This window comes from Macaca fascicularis, chromosome 16, assembly GCF_037993035.2.
Source record: "Macaca fascicularis isolate 582-1 chromosome 16, T2T-MFA8v1.1".
Classification (NCBI taxonomy): Eukaryota; Metazoa; Chordata; class Mammalia; order Primates; family Cercopithecidae; genus Macaca; species Macaca fascicularis.
This window is the reverse complement of record NC_088390.1, coordinates 59,657,886-59,672,665: the sequence shown is the minus strand read 5'-3', so window position 1 is coordinate 59,672,665 and position 14,780 is coordinate 59,657,886. Positions and strand designations below refer to the sequence as shown.

The 14,780-nt window shown below is 51.8% G+C and overlaps 1 protein-coding gene and 1 long non-coding RNA gene across 2 annotated transcripts in view; both read left to right on the top strand.

Moving 5' to 3' along the window:
* The window catches only part of LOC123569391 (uncharacterized), a 35,367-nt gene extending 21,044 nt beyond the window's left edge, over positions 1–14,323 (top strand). The window contains exons 2-3 of the long non-coding RNA XR_012425774.1: positions 855–997; positions 12,761–14,323. This is a non-coding gene — a long non-coding RNA (uncharacterized lncRNA). The remainder of the gene's footprint in view (positions 1–854; positions 998–12,760) is intronic.
* EPOP (elongin BC and polycomb repressive complex 2 associated protein) lies at positions 11,055–14,323 on the top strand. The gene has a single exon (XM_005583972.4). The coding sequence runs from the start codon at positions 11,517–11,519 to the stop codon at positions 12,654–12,656; it is 1,140 nt and encodes a 379-aa protein (XP_005584029.3). The 5' UTR covers positions 11,055–11,516; the 3' UTR covers positions 12,657–14,323.
* Positions 14,324–14,780: the final 457 nt, after the last annotated feature.

Sequence of the window (14,780 nt, the reverse complement as noted above, 5' to 3'; positions counted from 1 at the left end):
GGGCACCCCACTACTTAACAGGGGGGCAGTACGCTGATGGCTGGAAGTTGGCAGCACGTGAGGCAGGCACTTGCTTGCCTTGGTTCCTTGCTCATACTCCTCTGCAGGTGGAATTCTCTCTTCTCTGCTGCCTCCTTTGTTTTTTTTTTTTTTCTTTTTCTTTTTGTTGAGATGGAGTCTCTCATTCTGTCACCCAGGCTGGAGTGCAGTGGTGCAATCTCGGCTCACCACAACCCCCATCTCCCAGGTTCAAAGTGATTCTCCTGCCTCAGCCTCCTGAGTAGCTGGGACTACAGGCATGCACCACCACACATGGCTAATTTTTTTTTTTTTTTGAAATGGAGTCTTGCTCTGTCGCCCAGGCTGGAGTGCAGTGACTCAATCTCGACTCACTGCAAGCTCCGCCTCCCGGGTTCACGCCATTCTCCTGCCTCAGCCTCCTGAGTAGCTGGGACTACAGGCGCCCACCACCACGCCCTGCTAATTTTTTGTGTTTTTAGTAGAGACGGGGTTTCACCGTGTTAGCCAGGATGGTCTTGATCTCCTGACCTCGTGATTCGCCTGCCTCAGCCTCCCAAAGTGCTGGGATTACAGGCGTGAACCACTGTGCCCAGCCTACACATGGCTAATTTTTGTAGTTTTAGTAAAGATGATGTTTCACCATGTGGGCCAGGCTGGTCTCAGGTGATCTGAGGTAACCTCAGGTGATCCATCTGCCTCGGCCTCCCAAAGTGCTGGGATTATAGGTGTGAGCCACCATGCCCAGCCCTGCCTCCTTTGTATACTCCTGTTCAGCCTGTAGACCTAGGAGGAAGATTACGTTCTCTGAAAAGACATCCTTCCTCTTCCTCTAGGGTCATCTTCCTCTAAGATTCCAGGACCACGATCATCCCTCTATTGCTACTTCTTAGATCAGCTTGTAATGTCTATCTCCCCCACCAGACTGTGTCTCCAGCATCTCTGAGTCCACAGGACCTGGCCTGGGGCTTGCTACATGGTAGGTGCTCAGTAACTGTGGGGTAAATAAATGAATGCATTAACTATGGTCACATGGAGGAAGTACTGCAGGAGGAGGCAAGTCTGGAATAATTCCTGGGTGAATGTGGAGAGGGATGGGACAAGGGAAGAACGGAGGGGAAAGGGAAAAGGCAGTCTGAGCTACTGCCAAAGGCACTTACATTGATCATGAACTTCTATGCACCAAGTATTAATATGTGAGTTTCTCATTTAAAAAAATTTTTTTTTTTTTTTCCCCAAGACAGTCTTGCTTTGTCACCCATGCTGGAGTGCAATGGCGTGATCTCGGCTCACTGCAAGCTCCACCTCTCGGGTTCACGCCATTCGCCTGCCTCAGCCTCCCGAGTAGCTGGGACTACAGGCACCCACCATCAGGCCTGGCTAATTTTTTGTATTTTTAGTAGAGACGGGGTTTCACTGTGTTAGCCAGGATGGTCTCGATCTCCTGACTTCATGATCCGCCCACCTCGGCCTGGGATCTGGGATTACAGGCGTGAGCCACCGCGCCCGGCCTACTTTTTTAGTATAAATAAATATGTTCTGTGTATTTTGTCCTAATTTTTTTTTTTTTTTGAGACCGAATTTTTCTCTGTTTCCCTGCCTGGAGTGCAGTGGTGCGATTGCAGCTCACCGCAACTTCCGCCTTGTGGGTTCAAGTGATTCTCTTGCCTCTCAGCCTCCCTTACAAGAGCCTCCTCTCTTGTAAGCTGAGATTTCAGGCACCCGCCACCACACCTAGCTAATTTTTGTATTTTTAGTAGAGACAGGGTTTCATCATGTCGGCCAGGCTGGTCTCAAACTGCTGGACTCAAGTGATCACCTGCCTTCGCCTCCCAAAGTGCTGAGATTACAGGTGTGAGCCAGCACGCCCAACCCTGTGCTAAATTTGACAATCCTGTACATAATAGGTCCTTAATAAATATTGTTCACTAAATGTTGTTTGGTTAAACCTCACCGTGGGGAATGCAGTCAGTAAATTCCAGACTATGGGAAGTCTGGAAGACAATCATAGTATCTCCAATGACTAAATTGCAAAGAGGGGGAAAAAAAAAGAGAGAGAGAGATAAAGGGGGAATTTATAGATCAAAAGAGAGACATATTAACCATTTGAAATCCTTCCTTGGCTCCTAATTCAAATAAACTAAAAATTGTAAAGAAAAAATATTATCAGATAATTAGAAATTTGAACACTGACTGGCTATTTGATGAAGTTAAAGTGTGATTGTTAATTCTTTTTTTTTTTTTTTTGACATGGAATTCCACTCTGTCACCCAGGCTGGAGTGCAGTGGTGTGATCTCAGCTCATTGCACCCTCTGCCTTCCAGGTTCAAGCAATTCTCCCGTCTCATTCTCCTGAGTTTCCAGGACTACAGGCACGTGCCACCACACCTGGCTAATTTTTTTTTTTTTTATTTTTAGTAGAGACAGGCGTTCACCATATTGGTCAGGCTGGTCTCGAACTCCTGACCTTGGGTTATCCACCCATCTCGGCCTTCCAAAGTGCTGGGATTATAGGCACAAGCCACCATGCCTGGCCAATTGTTAATTCTTTTTAGGTTTGATAATAATGTTGGGTTTATGTTTACTTTTAAAGGGTCCTTATAGAAATATGTATTGAAATATTTAGGAATGAAATTATGTGATGTCTTGGATTTGCCTAAAAATAACATGGGGTTTGTTCTAGGTTGGGCACAGTGGTTCACGCCTATAATCCCAACAGTTTGGGAGGCCTAGGAGGGAGGATTGTTTGAACCCAGGAGTTTGAGACCAGCCTGGGCAACATAGTGAAACCCTATATCTACAAAAAATACAAAAATTAGCTGTGCGTGATGGCACACGTCTGTAGTCCCAGCTACTTGGGTAGCTGAGGCATGAGAATTGCTTGAACCCAGAAGGCAGAGGTTGCAGTGAGCCGAGATTGCATCACTGCACTCCAGCCTGGGCAACAGAGCAAGACCTGTCTCAGAAAAACAAAACAAAGCAAAACAAAATAATATGGGGTTTGTTCTATATCTTATAATTTTATATCTTTTTTTTTTTTTTTAGACAGAGTCTTGCTCTGTTGCCCAGGCTGGAGTGCAGCAGTGTCATCTCGGCTCACTGCAATCTCCGCCTCACAGGTTCAAGCAATTCTCCCACCTCAGCCTCCCGAGTAGCTGGGACTACAGGCATACACCACCACGCTTGGCTTTTTTTTTTTTTTTTTGTATTTTTAGTAGAGGCAGGGTTTCACCATGTTGGCCAGGCTGGTCTTCTCCTGACCTCAAGTGATCCACCTGCCTTGGCTTCCCAAAGTGCTGGAATTACAGGCATGAGCAACTGCGCAGCTTTTTTTTTTTTTTTTTTTTTTTTTTTTTTAGACCGAGTCTTGTTCTGTCACCCAGACTGGAGTGCAGTAGCACGATCTCAGTTCGTTACAATCTCTGCCTACCAGGTTCAAGTCATTCTCCCACCTCAGCCTCCCAAGTAGCTGGAATTACAGGCATGAGCCACCACACCCAGCTAATTTTTTTGTATTTTTAGTAGACATGGGGTTTCACCATGTTGGCCAGGCTGGTCTCGAACTCCTGACCTCAAGTGATCCACCTGCTTCGGCCTCCCAAAGTGCTGGGATTGATTAGAGGCATGAGCCACCATGCCTGGCCATTGTTCTATCTTAATTGTGGTGGTAACATGGGCATATTCCTTTGGCAAAACCATTTGAACTGTACACTTTGAACTATTTGAACTGTACACTTAAAATGTGCATTTTATTACATAAATCATACCTAAATAAAATTGTGTTGTTGTTTTTTGAGACAGGGTCTCACTCTGTCACCCAGGCTGGAGTGCAGTGGTGATTGCAGGTCACTGCAGCCTGAACCTCCCAGGCTCAAAAGATCCTTCCACCTCAGTTGCCTGAGTAGCTGGGACTAGCTAATTTATGTGTTGTAGTTGTTTGTTTTGGTAGAGATGGGGTTTCGCCGTGTTGCCCAGGCTGGTCTCAAACTCCTGGCTCTAACGATCTGCCAGCCTCGGCCTCCCAAAATGCTGGCATTATAGGCGTGAGCCATCATATTGGCCAACTTGATTTTTTTTTTTTTTTAAGTGAGGAAGTGGGTGGGTAAGAATGAAACAAAATTGACTAGAGTTGGTAAGTGTTGAAGCTGGATATTGGGTACTCAGAGGTTAATTATATTTATTTACTTTTGTGTAGGTTTGAAATTTTCCATCATATAATACCTTTTTAATTGCATGAGGAAAGATGCTAGTCTTGTTCTACAAATAAGGAAACTAAAGCTTCCTGAGGTTAAGAAATTGCCCCAAAGTCACAAAGCTAGTAAAATGATGAGTCTGGAATGTGAAGGGACCCATCTGAGTCCAGAACTTAAACTATTAACCCTGGATGCAAATTCCCAGAGGAGGCAGAGGAACATGCGGGTTTATGCTAGGGGGTGATGCAGACCTGCTGACTTAGGGAATTCTGGGAGCAAGAAAGGTTAAAATGATGGTGGCCGGGTGTAGCAGGGTAGAGAAATGGCTTCCCTCCTGGATTCATTGTTTCCGGGTAGCCTCGTGGTTACCAGAGTGAACTCAGGACCCAACTACTTGGGTTTGGGTTCTGGCTCTGCCACTTGCTAGCAGTGTAACTTGGGCAAGTCACTTCTCTCCCTCAATGTCCCAATTTATATCACGGATTTTTAATTAATTTATTTTTTGAGACAGAGTCTTGTTCTGTTACTCAGGATGGAGTACAGTCTCACAATCTTGGCTCACCGCAACCTCTGCCTCCCGGATTCAAGCGATTCTTGTGTCTCAGCCTCCAGAGAATCTGGGCAGCTGGGATTACAGGCGTGCACCACCACGCCCAGCTAATTTATTTATTTATTTATTTATTTATTTATTTATTTACAGACGGAGTCTCCATTTATTTATTTATTTATTTACAGACGGAGTCTCACTCTGTCGCCAGACTGGAGTGCAGTGGCACAATCTTGGCTTACTGCAACCTCCCCCTACTGGGTTCAAGCGATTCTCCTGCCTCAGCCTCCCGAGTAGCTGGGATTACAGACTCCTGCCACCATGCCCAGCTAATTTTTGTATTTTTAGTAGAGACGGGGTTTCAGCATGTTGGCCAGATGGTCTTGATCTCTTGATCTTGTGATCTGCCCGCCTTGGCCTTCCAGAGTGCTGAGATTACAGGTGTGAGCCACTGCATCCGGCCTATTTTTAAATTTTTTTAGTAGAGATGGGGTTTCGCCATGATGGCCACTCTGGTCTCGAACTCCTGACCTCAGGTGATCCGCCCAACTCAGCCTCCTACAGTGCTGGGATTACAGGCGTAAGCCACTGTGCCCAGCCTATATCATGGATATTAATAGGAATGTAAAATGGTATAGCCCGTTTGGAAAACAGCTTTGCAGTTTTTAGGGTTTTTGTTTGTTTGTTTTTTGAGACAGGGTCTCACTCTGTCACCCAGGCACAGAGTGGCGTGAATGTGGCTCACTGCAGCCTTGACCTGCTGGCTCAAGCAATCCCCCAACCTCAGCCTCCTGAGTAGCTGAGACTACAGGCACATGCCACCACTCCCGGCTAATTTTTGTATTTTGTAGAGATAGGATTTTGCCATGTTGCCCAGGCTGGTCTTAAACTCCTGGCCTCAAGCCATCAGCCTGCCTTGGCCTTCCAAAGTGCTGGGACTACAGGTGTGAGCTACCATGCCCAACCTTGGCAGCTTTTAAGAGTTAAACACAGCTGGGCATGGTGACTTATGCCTGTAATCCCAGCACTTTGTGAAGCTAAGGCAGGAGGATCCCTTGAGCTGAGGGGTTTGAGACCAGCTTGGGGAATATAGCCAGATCTTGTCTCACAAAAAAAATTTAAGAAGAAATTAGCTGGGCATGGTGGCTCAGGCCTGTGGTCTCAGCCACACTGGAGGCTGAGGCAGGAGGATCTCTTGAGCCCAGGAGGTCAAGGCTGCAGTGAGCCATGATTGTGCCACTGCACTCCAGCCTGAGTGAGACAGTGAGACCCCATCTCCAAAAAAAAAAAAAAAAGTTAACCATAAATGTAGAATATGACCCAGCAATTCCACCCTTAAATGTCTACTTAGGAGAAATAAAAATGTATATTCACAAAATAATTGTATAGCAAATGTTCATAACAGCATTATAGATGATAGCCAAAAAGTGAAAACCACCCAAATGTGATTGGATAAACAAAATGTGGCATATCCCTACAACGGACTACTACTCAGCAATAAAAAGGAACAGGCTGGGTGCAGTGGCTCATCCCTGTAATCCCAGCACTTTGGGAGGCCAAGGTGGGCGAATCACCTGAGGTTGGAAGTTCGAGACCAGCCTGACCAACATGGAGAAACCCCGTCTCTACTAAAACTACAAAATTTGCCGGGCGTGGTGGCAGGTGCCTGTAATCCCAGGTACCAGGGCGGTTGAGGCAGGAGAATCACTTGAGCCCAGGCGGCGGAGGTTGCAGTAAACTGAGATTGCGCCATTGCACTCCAGCCTGGGCAACAAGAGCGAAACTCTGTCTCAAAAGAAAAAAAAAAAAAGGAACAGACTACCAATACATGCTACAACACAGGTAAACCTCAAAAACATTATGCTTTTGTGACGCCAGATGCAAAAGACCACATACTGCAAGATTCCATTTATATAAAATATCCAAAAAAGGGAACTCTATGGAGACAGAGAGTAGATTAGTCACCCAGGGCTGGGGATGGGAAGGGAGAGCTACAAGTGGGGAGGAGGAGTCTTTTTTTTTTTTTTTTTTGAGATGGAGTCTTGCTCTATCGCCCAGGTTGGAGTGCAGTGGTGCAATCTCCACTCACTGCAAACTCTGCCTCCCAGGTTCACGCCATTCTCCTGCCTCAGCCTCCTGAGTAGCTGGGACTACAGGCGCCCGCCACCACGCCCCGCTAATTTTCTGTATTTCTAGTAGAGACAGGATTTCACCGTGTTAGCCAGGATGGTCTCAATCACCTGACCTCGTGATCTGACCTCCTCGGCCTCCCAAAGTGCTAAGATTACAGGCGTGAGTCACCGGGCCCAGCCGGGAGGAGGAGTCTTATAAGCAATGTTCTAAAACTGGATTATGGGGCTGGGCACGGTGGCTCATGCCTATAATTCCAGCACTTTGGGAGGCTGAGGTGGGCAGATCACCTGAGGTCAGGAGTTCGAGACCAGCCTGGCCAACAGGGTGAAATCCTGTCTCTACTGAAAATACAAAAATTAGCCGGGCGTGGTAGCATCCGCCTGTAATCCCAGTTACTTGGGAGGCTGAGGCACGAGAATCACTTGAATCTGAGAGGCAGAGGTTGCAGCGAGCTGAGATCGAGCACTCCAGCCTGGGCAACAGAGTGAGACCCCGTCTCAAAAAAAAAAAAAAAATTAGCTGGGCGTGGTGGTGGGTGCCTGTAGCCCCAGCTACTTGGGAGGTTGAGGCAGGACAATTGCTGGAATCCGGGAGGTGAAGGCTGCAGTGAGCTGAGATTGTGCCACTGCACTCCAGCCTGGAAGACAAAGTGAAACTCTGTCTCAAAGAAAACCCCAAAACTGGATTATGATGATGGTTGCATAACTGTAAATTTACTAAAAATCATTGAATTGGACACTCAAAATGGGTTATGTGTGGTATGTTCATTTTTAAAAATACTGTCAGCTGGGCGCGGTGGCTCACACCTGTAATCCCACCACTTTGGGAGGCCGAGGTGGGCAGATCATGAGGTCAAGAGATCAAGACCATCCTGGCCAACGTGGTGAAACCCCATCTCTACTAAAAATACAAAAATTAGCTGGGCGTGGTTGCGCGCGCCTGTTCTCCCAGTTTCTCGGGAGGCTGAGACAGGAGAATTGCTTGAACCCCGGGAGGCAGAGGTTACAGTGAGCGGAGATCGCGCCACTGCACTCCAGTCTGGGTGACAAAGCAACACGCTGTTTAATAAAAAAAAAAAAAAAAAAAAGTCGGCCGGGCGTGATGTCTCATGCCTGTAATCCCTGCACTTTGGGAGGCCGAGGCGGGTGGATCACAAGGTCAGAAGTTCGAGACCAGCCTGGCACACATGGTGAAACCCCGTCTCTACTAAAAAAAAAAAAATACAAAAAAAAAAAAAAAAAAAAAGTCTATTTCATAGGCCGTTATGGGGATTAAGTGAGCATGCAGTAAGTACTACAGAAGTTTCTATGGGGTTGGACGCTTGGGGTGCAGTTCCCCAAAAAGGGCAACCCGGCAGGCCTCCTGCTCCCAAATCCTTGAACACAGTCCTTACTGCCCCAGGTGAGACCTAGATGGGCCAAGGAAAGGGAAGTGCTGGCTTCTGGATCCAGAGGTGCCCTTTCTAGCCCTCACTCTGGAGGTGTTAGATGGGACCCGGCATCCAGCCTTGTCCCTCTTTTTCTCCTATAGGAGAGATTCCTGAGAAGGGTGTTGCCTCTCTCGTCGCAGGCTGAGGATGGGGTCGAGAGTCCTCTACTGGAGGCAATGGTAATTGCAGCAGCTGGGCCTGCCGACGTGAGTTCTGGTGACTGCTCACATCATGTTTCAACCCTCCCAACAATGTGAGGAAGCCACTGTTGTCTCCTTTTCACTGATAAGGACATTGAGTGTCTAGATGACCTGCCCAGGGTTGCACAGCGCCACCCTGCCCCATCCAGGCCATCAAGGGTGGTTTGATGATCTCCTTTCAGCTGGTCCTTTCAGCTGGAGAGGCACTCACAGTATTCTACTGTTTGTAGAGTGATTCCATCCCTGGGTCCATATTCTGGGGTGCCTGATGAGGGCAAGGGGAAGTAGGGAAAATGGAGGCAGAGAGAAGGACTCACAATCGTAATGACCCCTCAATAAAGCCCCCAAACTCACATGGTTCGGAAGGGGGAGCTGGCAGCTTTTGGAGGCAGAGAAAGAAGAGGTCATTGATCTGCACTGTTATGTAATATTCACTCATTTATTCATACTGATCATTTTCTCGGGCATTCTCTCCTTGTGTCGACACTGTGCTAGGCACAGGAGTGCAAGCAGGAACTGCTGTTTGGGATGAGTCCTCAGCACTGTCCTGCAGAAGAGACAGCCATGAAGATCATCCTTCCAGAACTTTCCTTGTGTATGTGTGCATGTGTGCGTGTGTGTAGAGGTGGGCTTTTCGAGCAGTTATGAGCCTTGGAGTCTAGACCCAGCTCAGCTTCATGACTTGGCAGGACCCCAGGATCCCCCCTCATGACAACTGCCCTGGAGAGCTCTTCTGCAGGAGATGTTAGAGGGTGAGTGTTTTGGGCAATGGAACACCACGCCTCCTCCTTCCTCAAACCCTCGCCCCATCTAGGGACTTTACCTCTGGAGTCTGCAGGTGGGGGAGGCAGACCCTCCTTACCCCTGTCCTTCCAGATGTTATTTGATGACACATAGGGAAACTACACCTCTGTTGTCACCTCTAGAAGGGCCCAGAGGCAAGCTGCATCATTTGTCCCCTTTCTGAAACCCTTTCTTGTCCTGGCCCCAGAATAAGATATTTCTATCTGGAGCCGCCCCCAGCATTCTTCCACACTTTTACCCCAAGCTATCATACCAATTCCTGTATTTCCACAGATAGGAAATGGCAGTATTCCAATAACCTGATTTTTCTCAAGAGAGAAATATCCCTGGGAATCATTTATTCACTCACTTGCTCATTCATTCATTCACACATATTGATTGAGCACCTATTATATCTTGGCCATTGTTCTAGGCAGTGGGGATGCACCACCAATCAAGATGAAGTTCTCATCAACTCATTTCCAGACTAATGGGAGAGACAGACACTAAAGAATAAATCCATTTACAGACTTTTATGTAACAGTAAGCTATGCAGAAACTAAAGAAGGTTAAGGGGATAGAACAGGGTGGGCGTGTGTGCTGCAGAATTTGTACTGGAAATTCACTTTTTCTTTCTTTTTTTTTTTTTTTTTTTTTGAGACGGAGTCTCGCTCTGTCGCCCAGGCTGGAGTGCAGTGGCGCGATCTCGGCTCACTGCAAGCTCCGCCTCCCGGGTTCACGCCATTCTCCTGCCTCAGCCTCCCGAGTAGCTGGGACTACAGGCGCCCACAACCGCGCCCGGCTAATTTTTTGTATTTTTAGTAGAGACGGGGTTTCACCGTGGTCTCGATCTCCTGACCTTGTGATCCGCCCGCCTCGGCCTCCCAAAGTGCTGGGATTACAGGCGTGAGCCACCGCGCCCGGCCGAAATTCACTTTTTCTTTATTTTCCTTGGGGGATATGAGAGTGAGGGTCTGTGCGTGCCCTCCTCTGGCCTCTTCAACCTGTTTGGCAGATCAAGCCTCAGAGCGGAGCATCCTGGGATTGGGGGTCAGGGGTTGCAGAGCCAGCACTCTGAATTTAGTTGAGGCGGAGTATTTAGATACTGCATCAGAGAAATGGAAATAGGTACTGAGACAGCCTATTTATCGGCTTCCATGGGTGTAATAACACTCCCACCCTTCCAAATTTATTTTTTTCTTTGTTCATCTTGCATATAACTACTGAGTTCTTAACTACTTATACATTACAGCATTTTTTGAGCCTGCTGTGTGCCACGTACTGTTTTAAGGGCCATTCATGGCCCGCTAGAATCCCTGCTGTGCAAAGCTTGTAAACAACCATTGCCTCATTTCATCTTTCCCCTAAACATTATTTCTGATATTCATCTACGTTGATTCACATAGCTCTTTTAGTCCCAAGAGGGCAGATATGAAGCGTCCCATTTTACAGATGCAAAACCCAGACTGCTCGGGAAAAAACAAGTTGCTTTCCGACGACGAAATCCCAGGACGCCACTGGGCCACGTGCGGCGGCGCATCTGGCCCCTAGCGATCCCACCCGCGCACGCTCCCTCCCGCGCTCCCTCCCAGCCGCCGCCGCGCCGGGTCCACGTGTGTGTGTCTGTGTGCGGAATGGGGACGGGGGCGGCGCCGCCGGAGGGGTGGGGTCCGGGCTAACGTCACGGGCGGTGCGGCCCAATCAGCGGCGGGCTCGCGGCCCCGGCGCTGGTATTGGGGCAGCGAGGGGGCAGTTCTCTATAACGCGGTCTCCGGGAGCCAGCGGGGAAGAAAGAAACCGAGCAGGCGGAAGGCGCCCTCCCCGCCGCCTGGGCCCGGGCACCGGGTGCCGGGCCCGGGGTCCTTCCCGCCTCCCGCGGCCGCAGGCCGCTTTGTTTCCCCTGCCTCTGCGCTTCGGGCGACTCGAGAGGGTCTCCCGCCGGGGCTGCGAAGGGGACGCGGCGGCAGAAGGGCGGCCGACCCCGCTGGGACTCACAGGGACCCAGGAGTCCGGCTGCCGGGAGGGCCGCGTGAGGAGAGCGAAGAGGGAGCCCGAGCTCTGCGGCCCTGGGTAGCGGGCCGGGGGCGCCCGTGAGCAGAGACCTCCCCGTCGACGGGGGGCGATGTTCCCCTCGCCCGTGGGCTCTTCGGGCAGCCAGGGCATCCCGCCGCTGGGACCTGGACCCCCTCAGTGGGCACCCCTCAGGCTGCTCCATGGAGACCCTCTGCCCCGCACCCCGCCTGGCAGTGCCGGCGTCCCCGCGAGGGTCGCCCTGCTCTCCCACGCCCCGGAAGCCGTGTCGGGGGACCCAGGAATTCTCTCCGCTGTGCCTGCGTGCCCTCGCCTTCTGCGCCCTTGCCAAGCCCCGGGCGTCCTCTCTGGGCCCGGGGCCTGGGGAGCTGGCGGCGCGGTCTCCCGTGCTGCGGGGCCCTCACGCCCCCCTGCGCCCTGGCGGCTGGGCCCCGGATGGCCTGAAGCACCTCTGGGCACCGACCGGGCGGCCCAGCGTTCCTAACACCGCGTCCAGCGAGGATGCGGACGTTGCAGCGTGCCCCCGCCGCGGAGAAGAGGAAGAGGGCGGAGGCGGTTTCCCGCACTTCGGCGTTCGCTCCTGTGCACCTCCGGGCCGCTGCCCTGCGCCCCCGCGCCCTCGGGAATCTACGACCGGCTTCGCCTCGGCCCTGCCTCTCCTGGCCCCGGGTCTCGAGCCTCAGCGTGGCCCAGCCGCCAGCCCGCCTCATGAGCCCAGTTCCCAACCTCCGTCGCCACCTGCGGGCCTCTCCACCGATCCCGCGGGTCCCGGGGCGGCGCCGGGGCCATTCCTGCCCGGCCAGCCTGCCGAAGTCGATGGAAACCCCCAGCCGGCCGCCCCCGAGGCTCCAGCGGCCAGCCCCTCGACGGCCAGCCCGGCTCCGGCCGCACCTGGAGATCTCCGCCAGGAACATTTCGATCGTCTGATCCGCCGATCGAAACTTTGGTGTTACGCGAAGGGCTTCGCCTTGGATACCCCGAGTTTGCGCCGGGGGCCAGAGCGGCCGCCTGCGAAAGGGTCGGCTCGGGGAGCCGCCAAGAAACGCCGGCGGCCGGCGCCCCCTGCGCGCACCGCGCAGCCCCGCCGCCCTGCACCGACGCTCCCCACCACGAGCACCTTCAGCCTCCTCAACTGCTTCCCCTGCCCCCCGGCCCTGGTGGTCGGGGAAGACGGAGACCTAAAGCCGGCATCCTCGCTTCGCCTCCAGGGAGACTCTAAGCCCCCGCCCGCCCACCCGCTGTGGAGGTGGCAGATGGGGGGTCCCGCTGTCCCTGAGCCCCCTGGCCTCAAATTCTGGGGGATCAACATGGATGAAAGCTGACCGTGGGACTTCTGCCAAAGGGGAAAAGTTGGGACCATGGCCAAACCGCGGGCTTGAGGAGAGAGCCCCGTTTCTCACATTTGTCCCCTTCCTTTACATTTTAGGAGCTGTGGGCAGAGGAACCTAAATGACAGTGATCTTCAAGCACCTAAGTGTTCGGGGTGACAGTCCCTCCCCCTCATCCTTTGCAAAGAAACCCAGGGCTGGAGTCGGGAGAAGGCTTAAGCAAGAAAGGCTGATGACATAGATTCCAATCCCTGCCCCCTTCCATCTCGGACCGTTGGAGGCAGGGCCTGCACCCCAGTGGGAGCAAAGGAGGCCACCGCTCAAAGACAGCCCCCACCCCCCCAAAAAAAGGAGAGGAGAGAGACCTCGGTGATGGACAAAACGGTTGTTACTGTGTTTGTGGGCGAGCCTGGGGTGCGGGGGCTGCGGTGGGGGTGGGGAGATGATTGGCAGCTCCCTGGGGGCATCTCCCACCCCCACTGTCCAGGCCTTTAACCCTTTGCTCCCCTCAGGCCTTCCCTAACGCTCCAAGCACCGTTGGAGCCTTCAATGGGTGAGGGAGCTTGGGTAAGAGGTAGATCACCCCCTTCCTGTCCCCTTTCTAGGCCCCCTCAAGTGCAGGTGACCCCTAATTGGTGAGATCTTCAGTCTCAGCCGCCGACCTTTCCCTTTTGTCCAGTTTTGGAGTTCCCATCTTTTTCCCTGTTTGCTTTCCGAGTGTAAGGTCTGGCCGGTGAGAAAGATTCCCCCCAACCTTGATTAATCAGCCCTCTCCCCCAACTTACTTTCCTTAGGACGGGTAGGGCTGAGGGACCTCCTCTCCAGAAAAGTGCTTACTTTGCCTGGGGAAGGGGCAAGACACTGTCCCAGGGAAAGTAATAGAAGGTGGAAGAAATCAATAAAATCAGACCAAACAAGTCGCCTTTCGAGGGCCTCCACCGATTTATGGATGAGAGGAGGTGGAGGTGGAAGGCAGGCCCGAGTCCATTCTTGGACACCCAAACTCAGCCCCCTTAAAGAGTGGAAACAAAACAAGCTGCACTTTGCAGAGGTGGTAAATGAAAGGACTCTTGGCCTAACTGCAAGAGTCCCCTGGGGTTTGAAAGGACAAAGTTTGAGTCTGGATGGGATCTGCGCTGAGGTACCTTAAGCTTCCCCCGCAACATGTCCCAGCCTCAGGCATTGCGGGAGTTGTCAGAGATCTGATGGATCCGAAGGGGGCAGGGCCAGGGGATTAGGTTTGGGGTCAGAGGTTCTGTTTTCCAGGGGAGGGGTGAGATAGGCCTGGATCACGCCCTCTGCCATACCCTCCAGCTAGGAGGATCTTGAGTCAGAGAGGGTTGGAAGCGTTTTCTCCTCCACCCAGGTGAGGTCAGGGGAGGTTAGGTCTTAGGCAGATGGCAAGTTGAGGTGTGAAGGGAAGCTGGGGCTTTTAAATCTGCCGAACAACTGAGGGACCCAGTGCCCCTTCTGCCCCGCACTAGTGAATAGCGCCCCCTCTTCCCCCCGAAAACGAGGTGAGAGAGGAACAGTTCCCACGCTGGGGAAGGACTTGTCTCCTTTTCTGTGAAAATGCTTTGTAAAAAGTTGTTACTGTTTGCGTAGAGCAGATTCTTGAGAAAAACTGTTTTGGACCATAAAAGTTTTGTTTGTTTTAAAAACTGTCTCCTTTCATTTTTCTTTCCCTGGGGGTGAGGGTGGGGGTGGGGTGGGTGGGCGTGGGGTGGGCACTTCTCTCTTTTTCCTTAACATCTGGCCTCTGTGAACCCTGCTGACCTCCCCTCCCCCTCCAGCTGTGTTGTGGGAGGAGGAAGGAGGGGTGGGCGAGTGCCTTCCACCCTGTGCTTCGGGGGTCTCCATCTTATTTTGCCCCCCAAAGAATGGAGAACGGGAAGAAGGCAGACACGAGGGGTGGGGAGAGAATCGCCGTGAAGAGGGGAGCTGTTAGGAGAAGTCTGGAAAGCAGACTCCCTGGTTTTCAAAGGCCCCTTGGTTTTAGTAATGCGCTCTGGGTCAGTGTGGGCCCCACCCACCTGCCTGGAGCCGGGCACGGGACGATGGCGTGAGCTCAGGGTGAAGGAGGAAGGGCTGGTGGGCATGAAATACTCTTTTTGGACT

What these genes read in the sequence shown, in the direction of transcription:
- EPOP (XM_005583972.4), top strand. Translation starts at nt 11,517, where the DNA reads ATGGAGACCCTCTGCCCCGCACCCCGCCTGGCAGTGCCGGCGTCCCCG.